Source organism: Gekko japonicus, unplaced genomic scaffold (assembly GCF_001447785.1).
Source record: "Gekko japonicus isolate JY-2015 unplaced genomic scaffold, Gekko_japonicus_V1.1 scaffold3437, whole genome shotgun sequence".
NCBI lineage: Eukaryota > Metazoa > Chordata > Lepidosauria > Squamata > Gekkonidae > Gekko > Gekko japonicus.
In genome coordinates this window covers 153,266-176,207 of record NW_015174943.1, presented here as the reverse complement: position 1 = coordinate 176,207, position 22,942 = coordinate 153,266, and the positions used below count along the sequence as shown (strand labels likewise).

Sequence of the window (22,942 nt, the reverse complement as noted above, 5' to 3'; positions counted from 1 at the left end):
CCCGAAAGTCCAGGGTGGTGGCGGCGAAATCCAAAGACCCCTCTGGGGCTCATGACAAGGGGGGGGGGGTGGCCTAACATGCTGTGATGAACTATGTAAAAACAGTCTGAGAGTAGGTAGTGGCTCACTCCGATTTGTGAGTCACCTCCATGACAACAGAAGGTATCCAGAAGGGGGCTCTGAGGGGGAAAGATCTCGTCAGTTGGTCAGTGCAAGTCTTGGAGCTTGAAGAGAGAGAGCATATAGCTGTTCTGAGAGAGAGTTATTATTGAGAAGGGGCTTTTAGTGGCTTCCCTCTGAGGGAAAACCCTCAGTCTGTGGCACCAGCGACAGGGTGTCACAGAGCAGAGGGACAGATAAGATTCTGCTGAGGGGTTTTGCCAGAGTCAAAGGGCAGACCTCTGTTTAAAAGAAAAACACCATCACACACAGGGAAGGACGGTAGTTCTGTTATCGAGGGGAAAGTCCAAGGAACAGACAGATCTCCAGCACGAAGGGGGGAACTGGGTACCTGAGAGTGAGTGGTCAGAGAAAGGACCCTCAGGTGTATATCATTTCCAGTTTCCTCAGGGTGCTTAAGGGAGAAGAGTCTAAGGTGGGACTAGTTGGGGATTCAAAGCCCAGTCAGACTTCACTGTGAGTGTGTGTGGGGGGGAGAAGTATTTTTGAACCAGCCAAACAACATCATTAAGTCTCTCCCAGTATTTAGAAGGGTTGTCAAGTCAAGGGAACCCTGGTTTAGTTATTGTATATGTTCTCTAGCATTATAACAGCCTATTTTAAAGAAACATTTTATAGGGTTTATTGTTTGTATTATTTCTGCCTGAATTTTAAGAAGCCTTCCACAGTGTTAATAGTGTTCATATTGGGAACTTTCTGGTTGCCAACTGTTTGGTACATATAAAACCTTTAAAACCAGTTTCCCCTTTCCCTGCCTTTTGTAAATAATAAATCTTCATTCTTATTTTATTTGAAACCACACTATCAGTGCCGTTCTTTTATATCTGTCAGGAAAGGTTTGGGCTCCTGAGGTAAAAGGTAAAAAGGGTGACAGAAGTCATAAAGGTCCCCTTTACCTGAGTGAGTAGGATACCTCACACATGCAAAGGAGTTCCTGCTACAAAAACAGCCCTGGGTTTTGATAACAAAACAAGGTAAACGAAAAAGAAGTGAAAAGTGGGTGTGGCTGGATGATCACACTTCTGGTAACATGGCGTGTGGCCTAATATGCTGATGAGTTTTTTCTGTTGGGTGTGGCCTATTATGCTAATGAGTTCCTGCTGGGCTTTTTCTACAAAAAAGCCCTGGTTATCAATCTCCGGGTGTGGCCTTGATTCCTCCTGGAATTACACTTGATCCCCAGGGTACAGAGATCAGTTAACCAGGAGGAAAGCAGCAGCTTCAGAGGGGGAATTCATTGCCATCCCCACTGAGGCCCCTCTGCTCTCTAAGCCCTCCCCTCCCCAGGCACTAGCCCAAAATTTCCCAGAGTTGGCAAGTCTGTCTCAGATACTAAGACCGACCTTTTCACATTCACCTCCCTATTTATTTATTTTATTTATATTTCAATTTGTATCCCGCTCACCCCCTAAGGGCTCTGAGCGGCTTACATGTTCCAATTCATACAATCCTAAACCTAGGGTCACATACATGTAGGGGACGTGACAAGCCTACAAGGCACCCTTTCTGTGTAGTGGGTCTTCATTGTTACTGCTTTGCGGGAGGTAGTCTGGCGGCGTCCACTCCAGCGCTGGTCTTTGAGGTTCCTCCTTCCGGCTGTTGCAAATTCATTTCCGGGCCTGGACCACTCGCACTTCCGCGCATGCTCGCGGCCTCTGTCTAAGTAGGCTCCGGCCTGCGTCTCTCCGCCTCCATGCTTGTTGGTCCGGCCTCCTTCGTTCGCCTTTCGCCTTGCCAGCCGCCACCGTATTCTTTCCGCTGCCGCTGTTCACCGTTTCGCCGCCGCTACACAAGGGACGGGTGCCCCCCCGCTCCCTAGCCCTGTACCACACACACACACCCCGCAGAGAAGATAACTTGGTCCTGTTTGATTTAACAGCCTGCCCCGACCCTTCTTATCCTTCTCCTACTCCCTAGTACTATTGAGCAAACTTCAGAGGACGGCGGAAGACAGGAGGGCCTGGCATGATCTTGTCCATGGGGTCGCGAAGAGTCAGACTCGACTGTGCGACTGAACAACAAAAAGTGCTTTTCTCCATCTTCCCTACAAAGGCATTCTTTGCTGAGAGAACACAACAGAGATCCGGCTGGAATGTTATGGAACAGGTTTATTTTTGCTTACACTGCCCAGCTCTTCAAGTGCCCAAAAAGCCAAAGAATGGAATGCCATACATAGAGGATTTTGGCAGGGTGGTAGGTGAGGACCAGGTCTTGAGGGCTCTCCAGAAAGCCTGTAGAATTTGGCACTTTGGTTTCACTCTCAGGTCACCAAGGTTGCGGTCCATTACAGAAATCCGTATCACAGCATTCAGCATGTAAGAGGAGGTTCGTTTTATTTTTCTAGTTTGTTTTGAAGGACAGTTCTTTTTTGAAAAACAGCCATACATGTATATCTTATTTTCTGCAATGGAGGAGAAGAAAACAGAGGAGTACATATACGGACAAGGTTTCTATATCTTTTTGAAAGGTAAAGTACATGCTTGACACAGCTTTCGCCTTAGAAAACCACATGGCTGGTATGGCTCAGAGTGCATTTACACAGCTCCAACTAGTGCATCAGCTGCATCCATTCCTGGGTCAGAGCTAGCCTGGATTACTGCAAAGTGCTTCACTTGGGGCTGCCCTCAAAGAGTGTTTGGAAGCTTCATGTAATGCAGAATGGTGAGGGTAGACTGCTGGTTCAGGCCAGGAATTGGGAGCATGTGACCCAGCCCTGTACCCTGAAAATTTTTGATAGGAGGGCCCTAAAGGGGTCAGTTTAGTACCACAGAGCTGACTACATCACAGGGGTGTTGTTGTTAGGGAAAATATAGAGGAGGAGGGACATGGCCATGAAAGAGTTGATAGGTAAAAATAGGGGGGAGCAACACCTGTGGGTAGTTTGGAAAGAATAAAGGAAGGTCAGGATTTGTGTCTGGGTATTCTCTCTGAAGCACTGTGCATTGCTCTACAATCAAAGCCTACCCCCAGAAGATCCAGGATGTCTGGCAAGCATTGCTGAAGGAGCTGGGAGGCCCCCCTCGAGATTTTACAGACATAACCTGGCTCTGTTGGCTAGCTAGCAGCAGGAGGAGGACAATAACCCCCTGAGCTGCCCCTTAACCCCTAGTGCCAATGGGCTATTCTCCTCAAGTCCCCTTCCTACTCACAGGCACCCCCGTGGGTACGGGCCTGATGTGACTCCAATACTACAGCAACTATGCTGGCTGCTGATCCATGTCCAAGCCCAATTCAAGGTGTTAGTCTTGACCTTTAAAGCCCTACGTGGCTGGGGACTGAAGCATCTGAAGGACCTTCTTCTCCCTTACGTTCCTGCCGAGGAACTGAAATCACAGTGAGATGCCCTCCTGACTGTCTCACCAATTCAAGATCCTTGTTTGGTGGGTATGTAAGGGAGGGCCTTCTCTTCGCAGCCCCATAATTACGGAACAACCTCCCCAGGGAAGTGCACCTGGTCCCCTGACTTTCAATCTTGAGGAGGCAGCTGAAGACAATCTTACTTAGGACTGCATTTTAATTGATTTAGCCTTTGATTGATTTAGCAGTGTCATGAAAGTGGGTCCTCAGGATCTAAGTCTTTGCATTTTTCTGTGTAATTGTTAAGCCCTAAGTTCTATCTGGATAGTTTCCAAGCTACAAGGTGTCATACTGAGGAGCACCTGCAGTTAGTTAGCAGTTAGCTTGATAGTCGCCAGCTGTGCGCTGTCAAAACAACTCCCTGGCATCTTACCATCTTGACAGTTCAAGATCTAGATCAAGTGACTGAGGCCTGTGATTGGTCAAGTCAATCACAAATTTGACAGCTGAGCTAGGATAAAATCAGGAGTCAGGAACCACAGGGAGAGAGAAGATAAGAGAGGCGAGGAGAAAGCACAGAGGATGGGATGGCTGCACAAAGGATTTGTGGGCCTGGAGGAGGAGGAGTCGGCGGGCAGTGGCGGTAGCCACTCTGTTCAGTAATTTCTGCATCTGCATCAGTGCTCCTGGGAAGACTACTGCATAGGGTCAGTGTTAGTGGCTAGAGAGTTAGGTTTGTTATGCCTGTCTTTGTTTAAGTGTACACATCCTTTCCCTTTTATGTTTTTATATATGTATTATATTTTTGTAAATAAAACTTTGATTCTGTTTTAAAGTAACTGGAATGAGTTACTGGCCTGGAACCCAGGTTTGTGGTTAAAACCAATGCCTAAAATCACGCTACCAAAGGAGATTGATATATATATATTTTTAATATTACCTAAGTTTCTCTCATTACCAAGCTAACCTGAACCTTTGGGGGCACACCCCAGGCCTGTAACTGAAGTTTTAAAATGAGACTTTTATACATTTTACCGTTCTGGCTTTTATTGTGTTTTTATAATGATTTATTTATAATATAAGCGACTTTGAGTTCCACAGCTGAGAAAGGGTGCAAAATAAATGTTTTAAATCAACCAATAAATAAGTAAAAAACATAAACAAGTAAATGAATGAATCAAGAACAGCTCTGACTCAACTATGAATCATTCATTTCACAATCACAATCACTGTGAAAAGAGTTGACTTCTCCAGGCACCTGAAAGTGTGGTTCTCTTTGCCCACCTCGGGGTTACAATACATTACACCGCAGAATACTGTGGCCTGCCTTGATGCCTAGGAACCTCCCTGAGACAACTCTTCTTCCTCTCTGGGGGTGGTGGTTGTGGTGCTGGCAGCAGCAGCAGCAGAGTGGTTGTGGTTGTTGCTGTTGTTGTTGTTGTCTACCTCCTCCTCCTCCTCCAGCAGCTGGCTTGGCCTGCTTTCTTCTTCTGTGCCTTCTTACCTTTCCTCTTCCTGATTATTTATAGCCCCAGCTCTCCACCTAGTCCTTGTGTTATGGTCTACCCCAGAGGTAGGGTTGCCAAATTTTTTCAACTCACCGGCGGGGTAGCCTCCGTCCCGTCCGGGAGTTTCCGGAAAGCGCGCGCGCGCGCCGCGATGTCACCAGAAGTTACGTCAGACGTTGCCGACGTTGGGGGCGTGGCTGAGCTCGTCGGGGGGGGAACATATGGTTTTCCCCCCGACGAGCTCAGCCACACCCCCAACGTCGGCAACGTGGCTACGTCACCTCCGGTGACGCAGCTTCGGGGGCGGGATTCCCCCGGACCCCGATCTCGCCAGGGCGGGGATCGGGGGCTCCAAAGCGGGGGGTTACCCGCCCCCCGGGCTCATTTGGTAACCCTACCCAGAGGTGTCAAACATAAGGCCTGGGGGCTGGAACCGGCCCGTCTAGGGCTCTTATGCAGCCCGCGAGCAACTAGTGCAAGGGAAGGAACAGGAGGCTGCTCGGGAGGGGGGAGGGGGTGGAGCCACTCTGATTGTGGCTTCAGCATGGTGGAACCACCTTGTCTGCAGCAGCCAACCAGCGTGGGAGCGTCTGCCCAGGGCTGCACCACTGGCTCTCCAATCCATCCACGTGGGTTTTTGTTTGCACCCCCCTCCCAGCCCATGAGGCCTTGCAGTGAGGATACACGAACTCGGAGCTTACCAGCTGCTGTCCTTTATACAATTTATATCTTCAGTGCCTGGCATTATGTTTTATGGCACACATGGCCCGGCCTGATGAAGTGACATTTATGTCAGATCTGGCCCTCGGAACAAGTGAGTTCAACACCTCTGATATATCGTCTTTTCTGCTCCCTGTGCCTTAACCAGCTTCTGTTCTCTATATCCACACTCTGTCTTAAACCACTTGGGCCCAGACGAAGAAAAAGAAGAGGAGATTGGATTCATACCCTGCCCTTCACTCGGAGTCTCAGAGCGGCTTACAATCCCTTTCCCTTCCTCTCCACGCAACAGACACCGCGTGAGGTAGGTGAGGCTGAGAAAGCTCTTTCGATATCTGCTTTTCAAGAACAGCTCTGACTCAACTATGGCTTGCCCAAGGTCATCCAGCAGCTGCAAGCGGAGGAGTGGGGAATCAAACCCAGTTCTCCCCGATTAGAGTCTGCGCACTTAACCGCATCACCAATCTAGCTATTGCCCTCTTGCCCAGGCTCACCTGCTACCCCTTTGCCTTCTGACCCTCCCTGTGGAAGACTGCCAAACCTGCCCTGTGGCTGAAGCTACCATGGCTGCACCCTCTTGCCTCTGGTCCCACCCTTCTCCTCATGTGAGTCCTGCTGCTGGGCCCAAGGGGCTGTCCCAGCCCACTGGGCAGATCATTGCCAAGTAGCAGCCCGCCACAAGGACCACTGCCCATTAGGAAGAACCTCCCATAAATCTCCATTCTGAAGGAACAGTTCTCATTCCACTCATTCTTATTTCTTGCAGTCCCCCATATAAAATCCATTCCTCAATGTCTGCTGTCTGTCCTCCCACCCATCTGTAGCGGAGAGGTGGGTTGGTAGAGGCTAGGGACACGGATCTGTCAGCTGGAGTTGGTGGGAGAAAGGGGCTTTATTTAACCACATAATTTCACAGTACACCTGTGTACCTTGTGGTATTCTTCTGGTTTTTCTGCATGGGTTACAAAACCTTCATAATATTGTTTTTTTCATGAAGGTGAAGAAGAAGGGTTGGTTTTTATAGCCTGCTTTTCTCCACCTTGAGGAGTCTCAAAGCGGCTTACAATCACCTTCCCTTCCTCTCCCCACAACAGGCACCTTGTGAGGCAGGTGGGGCTGAGAGACTTCTGAGGGAACTGTGACTGGCCCAAGGTCACCCAGCAGACTCCATGTGGAGGAGGAGTGGGGAATGAAATCTGCCTCTCCAGATTACAGCCCAGTATTCTTCACCACTACACCATGATGGCTCTCAGTAAAGATCATAGCAAAGATGGGGTAGCTACCATGTGAATAGGGAAGTCCAGACCTTTCCTGGCCCCACTCACATCAGCAGCATTTTCCCAGCCACACTCCTCTGAGCCCGCCATTCCCACCTGATGGAACAGGGTGTTCTACTCCCCCATCCACCTACAGAATCTGGTCTAAACAGTTCCGGCTACACAGAGAGCTGGCCTTTTGCTCCTTTCTGCTATTTATGCCTCACATCTGAAAGACCGGACACCTCTGTCCCAATGGAACCCACGTCTTGTCTATCCTATTTTCCCATTTCCACCTTTAGCTTAATGGTAACTACTGCTCCAAATTGAAGTAGCTCTGCTCAATGTTTAGCTATTGCTGTTATGTTGTTAGTTAGGACTTGGAACGTGTTATTTGTCTGTGCTTTGATTTAGTACTGCTAGTATTTGCTCAGAATAAGTCATCAACACTTTTACACCAAATTCCTCCATAAACTTCATATTCCTTTTTAAGTATTTAAATCAGGTCTCTGTCATCTTTTCCCTGGTAAAACATCCTATTCATAGCCATCTCTGTAGGGCAAGATCCTGTTATTCTGCTCCAAGGAGAGCCAGTTGGAATCTGAGAGAATCGGGTTTGATTCCCCACTACTCCACATGCAGCTGCTGGTACTTCTTCACCCAAAGAGTGATTAACACATGGAATTCACTGCCACAGGAGGTGGTGGCAGCTACAAGCATGGACAGCTTCAAGAGGGAATTAGATAAGCATATGGAGCAGAGGTCCATCAGTGGCTCTTAGCTATAGATAGGAGCTGCGGTGGCTCAAGTGGTTAAGACGCTGAACTGCAGGCTGTGGAAGGTCAGTAGTTCAGCAGTTCGAGACACGGGTGCCACATGATGGAGTGAGCTCCCGTCTCTAGTTCCAGCTCCTGCCAACCTATCAGTTCAAAAGCAAGAAATTGCAAGTAGATAAATAGGTACCACTTCAGTGGGAAGGTAACAGCGTTCCATGCGCCTTGATGTTTAGTCATGCCGGCCACATGACCACGGAAACATCTTCGGACAGCGCTGGCTCTTTGGCTTTGAAACGGAGATGAGCACCGCAACCCTAGAGTCGGATTCGACTGGCTTTCGAGCAAGGGAACCTTTACCTTTACTATAGATAGGAACTCTCAGACTGGGGCAAGTGATGCTCTGTCTTCTTGGTGCTTGGGGGGGGCAACAGTGGGAGGGCTTCTAGTGTCCTGGCCCCACTGGTGGACCTCTTGATGGCACCTGGTATTTTTGGCCACTGTGTGACAGCGTGTTGGACTGGATGGGCCTTTGGCCTGATCCAACATTGGCTTCTCTTATGTTCTTATGAAACGGAGATTTAGGCAAACACTCAAGAAGCTTTTATGGATTGCTGCAGCAGAAGGCGTCATTGTGAAGCAAGAACTATACATGTTTCTCTGCAGTTATCGAACAACTCTTCATTGTTCCACTGACATGACACCAGGAACTGTTATGGACAGATATGGACAAAATGGCCCCGAATTGATGCCCCATGCAAAGAGGCATCTGTACACTAAAGTGATAAGAAGGTAAAGCTCTCGGTGAAACAATATGCTGACCAATACAGGTGAACAACGGCAGTACCTTCCCAAGTGAAAGTCATGGATCTTGTAAAGATCATTCAGCCTTGAAACTAACGCTGAGTGCCTTTATATCCTGAACCATATCAAGTCACGCATCTAAATAGGGCCATGATTACAACACAGTATACCTAAATTCTAGGGTTGCCAGGTCTGGGTTGGAAAATACCTGGAGACTTTGGGGGTGGATCCGGGAGAGGGTGGGGTTTGGGGAGGGGAGGGGCCTCAGCATGGTACAAGGCCATAGAGTTCACCCTCCGAAGCAGCCATCTTCTCCAGGGGGGCTGATCTTTGTCAGCTGGAGATCAGTTGTGAAAGTGGGAGATCCCTAGGCCCCACCTGGAGGTTGGCAACCCTACTAAATTCTATGGTATACTATGGCATCCACCTTACCAAGCTGCCAGTCCCTCCAGGTGAACTTGATCTTTGTAGTATGGAGACCCTCTGTGCTGCTTTCCTTCATTTCTTACGCTCTTACTAGTCCATGGTCTGTTTCTAAAAACTAAAAACAAAAACCTGGTAGCACACCGGGGGTGGGGGGGAGTAGCTCAGGATATTTTTCATTACCCAGAAATAGCTTTCATTAAAGACAAGGCTTGTGAACCCTGGAAGAGACCGTGACCCTGTCCATGTTTTGGTCTCTCTGGCAAATGTTACTATGTGTGCTTGTATTTGCATTTTGTCTGTACTGTGCTTATGAAGTATTGCTCAAATGTCTATGTATCTGTGCCTTTGGGACGCAGGGCTCACTGTTATGTGTGTTTGCTGATATGTGCCTGAATGGCTGGCCTTTCACCTCATGCTGCCCACAGATGGGCATTGCTGAGATGCCTGCCCCAGAGCACATGCATCCCTGGAATTTCTATGGGGGCCTCTGGTCAGAGGAGGTCACCTCCAATGTGCACAAGGAGACATTTGGAGAAGCAACAGGCGTGACCCACCACTGATGGATGGTGGGAAAGCACCAACTCCCTCTCTTGTTATCTGGTTTGGCATCGAAAAGACAACACTGGTTATGACTCTGGACCAGCAACATCTCAGCAATCAAAGGTTGCCAATGGAAACGGAGGTTCATACCTCACCACATGGCCCCGCTTTGATGTAGGATAGAATATCTGCATACTGCCCCTTCCTCGTCATTAGGACGTCACCCCCCTCTTGGGCCTATAGCCATAGAATAGAGGACGGACCCTGAAGGTTTATGGCAGGCAAGGCCATGCCCAGAACATAGCTGATAAAAGGAGAAACAGCCATTGTTTCTCTCTCTCTCTCTCTTCTTCTTCTTCTGGTCAACACCCCCCCCCTCCCCTACCTTGCAGCTTAAGTGCTGTGGGTGAGTTTTAGAACCCGCACGTGGCTTGGCTAGTCGGGCGCGTGTGCTTTTAGGGTTCACCCGCTGATCCTTAACCTGCCCCCTGTTCCGCTACGAGGAGATTTCTTCTCAGCTGGACCTCAGATAAGTATGACTGCACCCCTGTAAAGTCATCCCCCTTATTTGATGCTTTTGTTATTTTCCATGCTTTAATTGTTTCTATATTCTATTGTAACTAAGGAGCTTGTGCGAATCTTGTATGTATCTGTTTTGTATGTCTGAAGAAACTGCTTTAGTAAAAAGGCAACATTTATTCATAAACCTAGTGTGTTGTCTGACTTCCTGAAATAGCGAGCTTTCAGACGCCAATCCGACCTCTGGATACACGGGTTAGAACTCACGCACCGCCCGCCTCTGTAAACAGGGTTGATCCAGGCTCCCGGAACCGTCTTTGGACCGGTTCGGGTAACACAAGGCACTCAGTAGCTGCCTGTTGCCTGCAGCATCAGCTATGGCCTTGGCTCTGCATTACTGAGCATACCAACTTCCCACCCAATCCTGCCGCAAGCTGCCAGCTCCCACCACAGCCCAGTAGGCCTTTGGGAGTAATAACCATTTTACAATTGCCATCACAGCAACAGCATGACACTGTTTCCAGCCTAAACCTGGAAGTGAAGTCATGGCGCTCTAGGACTCAGCCACTATCTTAAAGACATGCGATGTCACTTCCTGCTTTGACCTAGAAATAACATCACACCATCACCGTGACAATGCCCCCAAGCCCTCTCCTCCTATTCTTCTGCTGGTTGCCAGTCATCAACAGCACCCCTATACCAATAAATCCCATCTCTTCTCTGCCCTCCTTTGGCCAGAGACTCCTGTCACACACGTGCTATAAGTGGCAAAACTTCGGAAAGAGTCAAGACACGGTTTTAAGTGCGTTTCTGGAGAAACCCGGAAATGGTAGCTTGACGAAACTTCCAAGAGAACTACAGTTGTCAGCACTTCCCCAGGGAAGGGAATAATCAGTTTTATAGATCAGCCTCTCTCTGTCTTGAACATGGGCAACTAAATGTTGCTAACTGCTTTACTGTGAAAAGCTTCTGTTTCCTATTTCTACACATTGGAGCCTCAGTGAAAGGGACCCAACATTTTCCTCCAGGCCTTTGTTACTTCATTGTTCTGGGACCATCTTTACCAGAACCACATCTTTCTATTAAGGACTTTTGTGACAACCAGAGCACCTGCACTTTATTGCACTGTATAATATGATTGTTTTATTCTGTTTTTAACTGTATTACTCTTGGCATGCGTGCCTCGTCTGTTAGCCGCCCTGAGCCCATTGGGGAGGGCGGGTTATAAATCCAATAAATAAATAGGCAGCTCCATTGAGTGCAGAAAGTGAAGAGAACCTAAAGAGCCTCTTGCTCTGTGTGAAAGAGGAGAGCGCAAAAGTGGGCTTGAAGCTCAACATCAAAAAAACTAAGATCATGGCATCCGGCCCGATCATTCCTTGGCAAATAGAAAGGGAAGTCATGGAAGTAGTGACAGACTTCAAGTTCCTGGGATCCCAGATCACCGCAGACTGTGACAGCAGCCATGAAATTAAAAGACGCCTTCTCCTTGGGAGGAAAGTGATGGCGAACCTAAACAGCATGATAAAAAGTAGAGACATCACCCTGCCAACAAAAGTCCGCATGGTCAAAGCAATGGTATTCCCAGTAGTCATGTATGGCTGCAAGAGTTGGACTATAAGGAAGGCCGAGCGCCGAAGAATAGATTCTTTTGAACTATGGTGCTGGAGAAGACTCTTGAGAGTCCCTTGGACTGCAAGAAGATCAAATCAGTCAATCCTAAAAGAAATCAACCCTGACTGTTCCCTGGAAGGCCAAATAATGAAACTGAAGCTCAAATACTTTGGCCACCAAATGAGAAGGGAGCACTCACTGGAGAAGACCCTGATGCTGGGAAAGATTGAAGGTCAAAGAAGACTGGGACAGATAAGAACATAAGAACATAAGAGACGCCAATGTTGGATCAGGCCAAAGGCCCATCCAGTCCAACACTCTGTGTCACACAGTGGCCAGAAATACCAGTGCCATCAGGAGGTCCAGCAGTGGGGCCAGGACATTAGAAGCCCTCCCACTGTTGACCCCCCCCCCAAGCACCAAGAAGACAGAGCATCACTTGCCCCAGAGCCCCTAGCTATACCTTGTGGCTAATAGCCACTGATGGACCTCTGCTCCATATGCTTATCTAATTCCCTTTTGAAGCCGTCCATGCTTGTAGCACCCACCACTTCCTGTGGCAGTGAATTCCATGTGTTAATCACTCTTTGGGTGAAGAAGTACTTCCTTTTATCCGTTCTAACCCGACCGCTCTGCAGTTTCATGGAGTGCCCACGAGTTCTTGTATTGTGAGAAAGGGAGAAAAGTACCTCTTTCTTTACCTGCTCTTTCCCATGCATAATCTTATAAACCTCGATCATGTCACCCCTCAGTCGTCTTTTCTCCAAGCTAAAGAGCCCTAAGCGCTTTAACCTTTCCTCATAGGGAAAGTGTTCCAACCCTTTTATCATTCGAGTTGCCCTTTTCTGCACTTTTTCCAAAGCTATAATATCCTTTTTAAGGTGTGGTGCCCAGAACTGCACACAGTATTCCAAATGAGGTCTCACCATTGATTTATATAGGGGCATTATTATATTGGCTGATCTGTTTTCAATACCCTTCCTAATAATCCCCAGCATAGCATTGGCCTTCTTTATTGCAGTCACACACTGTCTCGACATTTTCAGTGAGTTATCCACTACAACTCCAAGATCTCTCTCTTGCTCAGTCTCTGCCAGTTCAGACCCCATCAATGTGTATTTATATTTAGGATTTTTGGCTCCAATGTGCATCACCTTGCACTTGGCCACATTGAACCCCATTTGCCATGTTGACGCCCACTCGCCCATCCTTGACAGATCCCCTTGGAGTGCCTCACAATCCTCACTGGTTTTCACCACCCTGAACAACTTTGTATCATCCGCAAATTTAGCCACTTCACTGCTTACTCCCATCTCCAAATCATTAATGAACAAGTTAAAAAGCAGTGGACCAAGTACTGATCCCTGCGGTACCCCACTGCTTACCACCCTCCACTGAGAAAATTGCCCACCTACACTCACTCTCTGTTTTCTATGAACTAGCCAGTTTTTGATCCATAAAAGGACTTGTCCTTCTATCCCATGATTTTTGAGCTTACTTAGGAGCCTTTGATGAGGAACTTTATCAAAAGCTTTCTGGAAGTCAAGGTAAATAATATCTATTGGATCCCCCTTGTCCACATGTTTGTTCACCCCCTCAAAGAACACTAACAGGTTAGTGAGACAAGATCTTCCCTTACAGAAACCGTGCTGAGTCTGCCTCAATAGGTTTTGTTCATCTATGTGCCTACTAATTCTTTCCTTAATAATGGTTTCCACCAATTTACCCGGTATCGACGTCAGACTGACTGGCCTGTAATTTCCCGGATCTCCTCTGGAACCCTTTTTAAAGATGGGAGTGACATTAGCTACCTTCCAATCCTCAGGAATGGAGGCAGATTTTAAGGAAAGATTACATATCTTTGTCAGGAGATCTACAAGTTCACATTGGAGTTATTTCAGAACTCTCGGATGTATGCCATTTGGGCCTGGTGATTTTTCAGTTTTTAAGTTGTCTATCAGTTTTAGGACCTCCTCTCTCGTCACCTCAATCTGACTCAGGTCTTTCAACACCCCTCCTGAAATCAGCGGTTCTGGAGTGGGCAAGCACTTCTCATCTTCCACAGTGAAGACGGAGGAAAAAAATGCATTTAGCTTCTCAGCCATTTCCCCATCATCCTTCAAAGGATGAGATGGCAAAGGATGAGGTGGTTAGACAGTGCCATAGATGCAACGAACATGAAATTGAGCAAACTTCAGAGGACAGTGGAAGACCGGAAGGCCTGGCATGAACTGGTCCATGGGGTCGCGGACTGGACTGTGAGACTGAACAACAATAAATCGAGTGCATTAATTATCCTAATGAATAACTAAGCAAGAAGTCCGAATGCGGTGCTTGTGAACGGTGACAGATGGCCTTTTGTTATGCATTGGTGACATCATGAGGCAGAACAAAGGTTGAGTCCAGTGGGACCTTTAAGACCAACAAAGTTTTATTCCGGGTATGAGATTCCGTGCGCATGTGGGTCTTAAAGGTCCCACTGACTCCAACTTTGCTTTGCCGTTTCAGGCCAACACGGCCACCCCACCTGAATCTATCAACATCAAATCAGACAGTTCCCGACCTAGAGCCTCATCCTTGTTCACGGGAACGGGCTCCCGACCCCTCCCTCCTCGTCCCTCGCCTCGAGGCGTGGCTTTCTCCGAGTCCGACCTCCGCGCGGAACCAAAGAGAAACGAAAGTGAAAGCGGCCTCCTTCGTCTCCGACAGCGGGCAGCCCCGAGCAGCCATGGCCGAGGCCTTCCACCCAGACTTGACGTGCTCCGTCTGCCTGGAGCTCTTCACCGAGCCGGTGCTGCTCGCCTGCGGCCACTGCTTCTGCCAGGCCTGCATCGCCTCCTCCTGGCAGAGCCAAGCGGGAGCGGCCAGTTGCCCTGACTGCAGGGCGCCTTGTCCCGGCGGGAAGTACACGCCGAGTCGGCTGCTGAGGAGCTTAGCCCAGAGAGCCCGGCAGGCACAGCGGGAGGCAGAAGGCAGCGGCAGCGCCGGGCGGGAGGCGGAGCAGGAGGCAGGCGAAGGGGGAGAGGAGGAGGACGGGAGGCGCTGCTGCGAGGCGCACGGCGACAGCCTGGGGCTCTTCTGCCTCGCCGACGAGGCTCCCGTCTGTTACCGCTGTGTCGGCTCGCCTGCCCACGCCGGGCACAGCTTCAGCTCCTTGCAGGACGGGGCTCGGAAATGCAAGGTGAGTCGCCAGCCAAGCGCTCCTGGCGAAGGGGGGCGGCAGGCTGCCTCCGTCAGCCTCCTCTCACCAGCTCTTCTTCTTTGCCCAGGAGAAGCTGGCCCAGTGGTTGGAGTCGCTGGAGGCCCGGGTTGAGACGCTAGAAGGGCGCGAACGCTGCCAGGAGGGACACGTGGTTTCCTTGAGAGTAAGGCTTCTTCGTGATCGCGGGTGTTAACTGTCTGGGGATCCCTTGTGGAAGGGCCTCTGGCTTTTCCTGGGTGAGGTTTGAACTTGAGTCCAGTGGCACCTTTAAGACCAACAAAGTTTTACTCAAAGTATACGCTTTCATGTCCTTTTGTTCTGAACAGTCGCACAGTCCAGTCCGACTCTTCGCGACCCCATGGACAAGATCTGGCCAGGCCCTCCTGTTTTCCGCCGTCCTTATACCCGGCTTAAAGCTTATACCCAGAATAAAACTCGGTTGGTCATAAAGGTGCCACTGGACCCAAACTTTGTTCTGCTGCTTCTGACCAGAAGGGCTACCCCACCTGAAAATAGATTTGAACGCAACAGAATTACATTCCACCCTGAGTGCTTCCTGCATGTCTCAGCCCCTTGAACCTGCTGTTTGTTGCCTGGTTCTTTGTTTTGTTCTTGCCACACCTACAGAAATCCTTCGCCAAGGGAGACTGTGCTCCCAGCATCTGAGGAAGCAAGCTTTAGTTCCCAGCAGCTTAGGCTGGAATAAAATTGTTGCCCATGCTTTTTGGTCATTGCTTTGCCACTACAGTTAATTATCTGAAGAAGTGTGCTTGCACGTGAAAGCTTATACCTTGAATAAAAATGTGTTGGTCTTAAAGGTGCCACTGGACTCCAACTTTGTTCTATCGAAGTATGTACCTGAACAGGGAAAAACCGAGGCTTTGAAAAACTTTTAAAGCCAGTGTGTAACCTGAGTTTGTGGGTTCTATGGGGCAGAACTTGGAAGGAGTCTTGCAATAATTCAAAGGCAATAAATATTTTTACTTTTCACTTAACATCATGTAACAGAAACATAGACCTTAGTAACATAACACAACAATGATCTTTTAAAGTTCAAGCAATTTACTTTTCCCTCCTTCACAGCTTGCCACCCCCCAGTCCATCTCTTGTAAAGGTAAAGGTTCCCTTGCAGTCGATCTCTTGTCTCTTGTAGCTGGCCCAAAAAGTTTCCAGCTGGACCCTCCCATGCACTGGATTCCAAGATGAGAGTCTCAAAGGAACTCCCCATTAGATAACACAGCCCTGAAACAATAATTCTAAAATTACAAAAGTTTCCCTCCCTTACCAGTTTCCATATGCAAATCAGAGTTACCTTAAACAAGGTGTTAAGAGCCTATGGTGAAGGTTCCAGCACCCCAGCAGGGCAGTCTGGCTTCCCTCCTCTGCTTTCCACACATTCTGCACCCCTCTAGAGGCTCCACCCCTTCCTGGCTCATTCCATTCCTAGCTAGGGCCATTACTAGCTGCTCTTTCCCCTCCAATCTCCCCAGCTAAAATACTGTCATCATCTCAACAATATCTACAAATTTAGCACTAATGGAATAATGAAACGGTAAACAATTAGATATTACCGTGTTGAAATTTACTCTGGTTGACCCCACTAAAAAGCTCAGAACACGTGGGCTTAGTTCTAACTCTTTTGGGCCTAGGAGGTAGACCATTAATTTCCCCAGGAATCATTGTACTGGGAGGAACCACAGCTAATAACTCTGGTAGCACCGTTGTTGTTTTTTCTTTTCCTTGCTCTTTCTTGCAAAGATTTTAAGCTACCTTAACCCTTTCGGAAGAGGAGTTTGGGGTGAATTCCCTTGCTAAGGGATTGAGGTCTGAAAGGAGCCTAGAGTCTAATGTGATTTCTGCCTCATCCCACTGGTAGTGGGGTCCTTTGGAATGTCCATATCATGCATGTCTTCAAAGGAGGAAATAAATCCACAGGGTCTCAGCGTATCTTGGTGCAAAGCTCAAACAACACCTTTGCGATCTTCCAATTACACCCTATATATTGAAATATTTTCCTCAGGTTGATCCAGAACTATATGTACAACCGGTTCACACCTATCAGCTAATTTTAGCATGCCGCCGGGGGGGGGGGGGGGGGGGGGCTTAGATTACATACTAGAACTCTGTCACCTGTCGAAATGATCAATTTCACGACTTTAGCATCCCATCTTCTTCTGTTGGCTTGCTGGCAGTGTTCCCTCTAAGCTGAGTTAGTGTGAGCTAGCTCATATTTTTTTAGCCTCCAGCTCACACATTTTTGTCATAGCTCAGGAAGGGATGGCTCCAGAGCAAACTAATTTATGCAGCAGCCAAATCAGCTGCTCACAACTTTAATGCCAGTAGCTCAGAAAGTAGAATTTTGGCTCACAAGACTCCGCAGCTTAGAGGGAACATTGCTTGCTGGTGCTTTTCACTTTCTTGGGTGGCCAGATCATATGCATAACAAAGCCTGCATTTTAAGTCTCTTACATATTCCTGATGAGTCACTTCAGTTTGCCCCTTTGGCTTTGTCCAAAGTCTGCATGAGTAGAATAAAATTCAAGTCCAGTAGCACCTTGAAGACCAGCAACATTTCCATGGTATAAGTTTTCGGGAGTCAAAGCTCCCTTCATCAGATATCTGTGAGGATAAAACGGAGAAGGAAAATGTGCTAAGCCATTTAGGTTCCCATTGTGGGGTATAATTGAAGTAAAACAAATAAACTTATCCTTCTTTTGAACCATGAGATATTGGAGAGTGTGAAAATATAAATCCATTTGTCAAGAACAATATCAGATGCTGAGCAGAGCTGTACCCCAAGGCAAGAGCTCTAGGGGGTCAGATTAGGGCTGTGAGCGCCTTCAGCCAGTGACAGTGATCTTGGGCACATCACTCCCTCGCAGATGACCTACCACACAGGCAGATAAAATGAAGGAGAGACCTCCGTATTGTGCCCTGAGCTCTGTGGAAGGAGAACAGGATAAAAACATGCTAGATACACACACACCTCTCACTGGCCTGTTCCAGGACTCAGCTGCATCATTGCGTGTGAATATTGAGGCCAGGTTCTCTGAACTGCAGCAGTTTCTGAACCAGAGGAAAGATGTGATGCTGGCCCAACTAGAGAAGGAGGAAAAGGATGCCCACAATGACATGGAGACCCGTTTGCACCAGATCCAAGAAGGGCTCAATTATGCCATGGATTTGAGGAGCCAGGGAAGGGTTCTAATGGAAAGAAAGAACCCAGCTGCGTTCCTTCTGGTAAGGCTTTGACAGGTCATTGACAGGTCTGAAGAAAGAATTCAAAGATGGAGGGCCATCTTTGGGAAAGGAGTTGAATGCGGCTGATGATAGCTTGCCTAGGGACAAGGATTCAGATTCCACAGTTCCCAGGGTTAGAGGAAAAACGAAGGCCTTGTTCTGTTCTCCCCGTGGTAGTAAACCTCAGACAGCAAGTGCAGAGGCTCAGATGATGATAATTAATCTCTGCACATAGAAGGTTACCCTTTCAGAAAGAAAGGTAGGCTAAATCCCTTCTTGACATCCAGTTTGTTAAATTCAGGATTATTTTATATGAAGAAACATTAACAATTTAAGCCCCACAACCCTTTCAGTCTGAGCTTGTCACCACCTCTCAGCCAAACCTACCCTCACACACAGTGGTGGTCGTGAGGATTAAGGGGAGGGGACCGTGTGAAAAGCTGCTTTGAGTCCTCAATCAGGACGAAAAGTGGGACGGGGTGTGTATGTGTGTATCAATACAACTCAGACTTCAGTTTACTATGATTAAGGATTCTAGGAGATAAGTAGGTCTAATGGCCGTATGTGGCATAGAGAAGACCTGTGGTCTTTGGGAGGAGAATTGAGTCTTATTTCAGGGAACAAATAGAAGGTTGGGTTCTTGAACTCTGCAGAGAAAGACTAGTAAAGAGCCTAGAGCCGGTGTTGGGGTGCAGAATGAGACTTGATGGGTTTAAGGAAGGAAGAGTTCGGGTGGGGTCTGGTGAGTGGGAAGAGCCCAACTGGATGAGACCAGTGGTCCATCTACTCCAGCATCCTGTTTCGCACAGTGGCCAACCAGTTGCCCTGGAGGGCAAACAAGGAGAGCAGAGAGGCTGAGGCCTTCCCTGATGCTGGTATTTAGTGGTTTGCTGCTCCATATTACTCGTGGCTAGTAGCCGTTCATGGACTTATTGTCAGGGATAGAAAGGATCCTCAAGGATCAGAAGGGATGCAGCTGGGAAAGAAGGTGATGTAGATCCTTTAGACAGCAAGAGAGAATGTATCTGGTTTTGGAGGGGACCTGGCTTATTTAATTCTTACTCTTTTTCTCCAGGATATCCAGCCTTTCCTGCATACGTAAGTACAGAAGTTATATTATTTTCACATCTGCCCCCCCTTGGAGTCCCTTGGACCAAATATACATCTACAGCAGGTTAAGGTGATAGAAATTTCAAGCTCAGGTGGTGGGACTGTACCACTTCAGGCTAGTTGGGGGAGGAATCATATATTTGCTGCCATACATTAAAACAGTTTCCCTGCAAACAGAAAGCTAGTAAATCAGGAAAGGAGGTTTTGAGGATAAGGTAAAGGTAAAGGTTCCCTTGCTCGAAAGCCAGTCGAGTCCGACTCTAGGGTTGCGGTGCTCATCTCTGTTTCAAAGCCGAAGAGCCAGCGCTGTCCAAAGACGTTTCCGTGATCATGTGGCCGGCATGACTAAACACCAAGGCGCACGGAATGCTGTTAGCCAATGCCTTTTGCCTGTGAGGCTCGATTTCTGTTTGCAGGCGCTTTTATGATAGGGCAGCACTAAAAAATGTCGCCCTCCCGACCTGTAGCCTGAAGCTGTGTGGCTGATTGTATCACCTCATGATAGAAATGGGCAAAGGTTCCATTTTCACCCTTTTGGTATCTGTATTTTCTATCTTCCACTTCTCCGTTTTGGCCAATTTTGATGTGTCATAATTTTCACCAGAGAATTATTTCCTATTTAAAAAATTAATAGCAGAGAAATACATTTATTATAGTATCTAGTATGCAGAAACATGCCCTGACCTGGATAGCCCAGGCTAGCCCAATCTCATCAGATTTCAGAAGCTGAGCAAGGTCAGCCCTGGCTACTACTTGGATGGGAGACTGCCAAGGAATACCAGGGTAGTGATGCAGAGGGAGGCAGGCCAGGGCAAACCACCTGTGATCATCTCTTGCCCATTTCCATTTCATTTATTAGCTTCATTGACCCGAGGTCTTAAGCCAAAGATCATCTCTTGCCTTGAAAACCCCACACGGTCATCCTAAGTCAGCCGTGACTTGACAGCACTTTTCAACATTGATAACACTATGTTTGATCATGCAACTAAAGTATGATTTAAAATATGTACATATATTAGGGTTATCCTCTTCCTAGTGGTGCCTTGAGTTCTCCCAGAACTGGAACTGATCTGCAGACTACAGAAACCAGGTAGCGGAAATGAAAGCGTTGTAGAGTCAACCCTGTGGCATCACATCCCTGCTGGACTCTCTCTCCACCCCGACCTCTGCCTTTCTTAGGCGCAGTTTCCAAATCTCCAGAAATTTTCCAAGCCAGAGTTGGCAAGCTAACCTGGAAAGGCCAGTTCACACATTACAAGGTCCTTGTGGTAACTGTGAGGACTTTTGAACAGATGTATGCTGGGAGTTCCGTATGCTGGGAGTATATCATTTATTCCATCCCTTTTAGAATTGATGTGGGACAAAACTACCAATTTAAGCACAACTCGCTGTCAGGGGGAAAAAATGAACAACGTCCTTACCTCAGGTCTCCGGTAAGAACATAAGAGACGCCAATGTTGGAGCAGGCCAAAGGCCCATCCTGTCCAACATTCTGTGTCACACAGTGGCTAGAAATACCAGTGCCATCAGGAGGTCCACCAGTGTGGCCAGGACATTAGAAGCCCTCCCACTGTTGCCCCCCCCCCCCAAGCACCAAGAAGACAGAGCATCACTTGCCCCAGAGCCCCTATCTATACCTTGTGGCTAATAGCCACTGATGGACCTCTGCTCCATATGCTTATATGTGCCTCATTCTGCTGACTAGGATTCACACACTGTGACTTTTGATTCCTCTCTACCAGAATGACAGAAGGGAATGAAGACCTTAAGGACTCTTTTGCTGTTCTCTGCAAAGAACTCTGCCTGGGGAGATTCAAGGGCCCGATCCAGCACCTGGCATGTGCAGCTCTGTACTCAGCCTTCAAACTAGGTATTTAATGGGGGAGAATCTGTCTATGTTATGTTTATCCCAGCCTTCCTCCAGGAATAGTATGGTTCTGTCTTCATTTTCTCTTCAAAATAATCCTCTCCCCGTTCAACATATTACAGTGAACACACGAACGACCTGGAGTTATGCGCTTACACTTCTTTGGAAGAAAGATCCAGTCTGTTTTCAATTTACGAATGAAACGGGGGACTAGTATCTAAACATATATGGGGTTACAGTAGCATGTTCAGCTGTTAAACATGCGTATAAAGAAGAACCAAGTGTACACTGTGCATGCAATCGCTGCAACTTGTGAATAGGACTACTGTGAGGTAGATTAAACTGAGAGACTAAGAAACTGGGTGCCAAAGGTGAGCTTTGTGACTGGGTAGGCCTTTGAACTGGAAGACCAGTTCACGCATTACAATGCCCTTGTGGTAACTGAGGGCTTTTGAAGAGATGTATGCTGGGAGTTCCATTTCTCCCAGATGTATACAAACCTGATTTCTGACTGCAGCATGCAGTGAGCGGGGGAGTAAGCTTCCTGGCCCCGTGCCATTGCCCTCACCTGAAACACCCTGAGGGAGCAGCTGTTGGCCTTGTTGAAGAGAATTGCATGTACTGGTAGGTACACAGAGGTTTCATCATTGGGGTAAATCGACACAGATAAACACTTGATTGTTCCCTCCAGTGAAGGCTGTGGACATTCATTATCGGAGGAGGAGGAGGACACTCCCGCCATGTTTTCAAGCATAGCACTGTCCTGTATCCTCCCAGGAGAGAATGGCTGCTGTTCAGCGCTCCTGATCAGTGATTCACTCACAGGGAACAAAGGGAAAGGGCCTCTTCCTGGGATTAAACCTTTGGCCTTTATGATCAGTGGAAGGACATGGTGGTTTTGCTATCTCCGCCTGAACCCTTTGTCCTCTGAAACTGAATGGGAGTGTCAGATCAGGTTGAATGCCTTTCATGCTGCAGGCTAGCCTGTGGTGGGACCTGGGAAGTGACTTAGACAAGGGTGCTTAAGGTGTTACCCAGCACCTTTCCTGGTGCCCACCAAGTGTTTTTATAAATTGGGTGGAGCCAAGTGGGCCTCTTGCCTAGCAGGGGTTCTGATAGGACTTTTGAGATCCAGTTGGCTGTGCAGGTTAAAATAATGTTGTCTCAGTGGAAGATTTCACCAGAGAGTTAGTTTTATTCTCTCACTTCTCTTTCCCAGTGCATTTTTTTTCAGTCACCCCTCTTCTCCCCCATTGTTGGGCTTCCAGAGTAGGAGGACACTCCCGCCATGTTTTCAAGCATAGCACTGTACTGTATCCTCCCAGGAGAGAATGGCAGTGCTATCCAGCAACTTTCCTGGAGCCCACCAAGTGTTTTTATAAATTGGGTGGAGCCAAGTGGGCCTCTTGCCTAGCAGGGGTTCTGATAGGACTTTTGAGATCCAGTTGGCTGTGCAGGTTAAAATAATGTTGTCTCAGTGGAAGATTTCACCAGAGAGTTAGTTTTATTCTCTCACTTCTCTTTCCCAGTGTATTTTTTTCAGTTACCCCTCTTCTCCCCCATTGTTGGGCTTCCTCTGTGTATGTGGCTCCAATAGGGATGACAGATTCCCCCTGCCCTGAGGGAAGGCAGAGGTCCCCTGCTTTTGGGTCCCACCTCTCCACCGGCGGCCAGCTGGCCAGCAGGGGGGAATTAGCCCCCCAAACAGGGAAGAACATGGAAATTAAATGCAATGGACCTATGTGAACCGTAAGTGACATAGGCACGTTGGGGGTCCACACTCTGGTTTTTGGGCAAAATCCTATGATAGATGCTAATTCTGCCATAGAGTTTTGCCCAGAAACCAGAGTGTCGCCCCCTGGCGTGCCTATGTCACTTCCAGCTCA

At 48.0% G+C, this 22,942-nt stretch overlaps 1 protein-coding gene across 1 annotated transcript in view; it reads left to right on the top strand.

Annotated features, from left to right (window-relative positions):
* Nucleotides 1–14,327: 14,327 nt before the first annotated feature.
* LOC107122082 (zinc-binding protein A33-like) overlaps nucleotides 14,328–22,942 on the top strand; it is a 10,757-nt gene continuing 2,142 nt past the window's right edge. Inside the window, exons 1-5 of the mRNA XM_015425109.1 lie at nucleotides 14,328–14,818; nucleotides 14,907–15,002; nucleotides 17,846–18,079; nucleotides 19,155–19,177; nucleotides 20,932–21,059. Of these exons, the coding sequence (XP_015280595.1) occupies nucleotides 14,366–14,818; nucleotides 14,907–15,002; nucleotides 17,846–18,079; nucleotides 19,155–19,177; nucleotides 20,932–21,059 (934 nt within the window). The 5' untranslated portion in view covers nucleotides 14,328–14,365. The remainder of the gene's footprint in view (nucleotides 14,819–14,906; nucleotides 15,003–17,845; nucleotides 18,080–19,154; nucleotides 19,178–20,931; nucleotides 21,060–22,942) is intronic.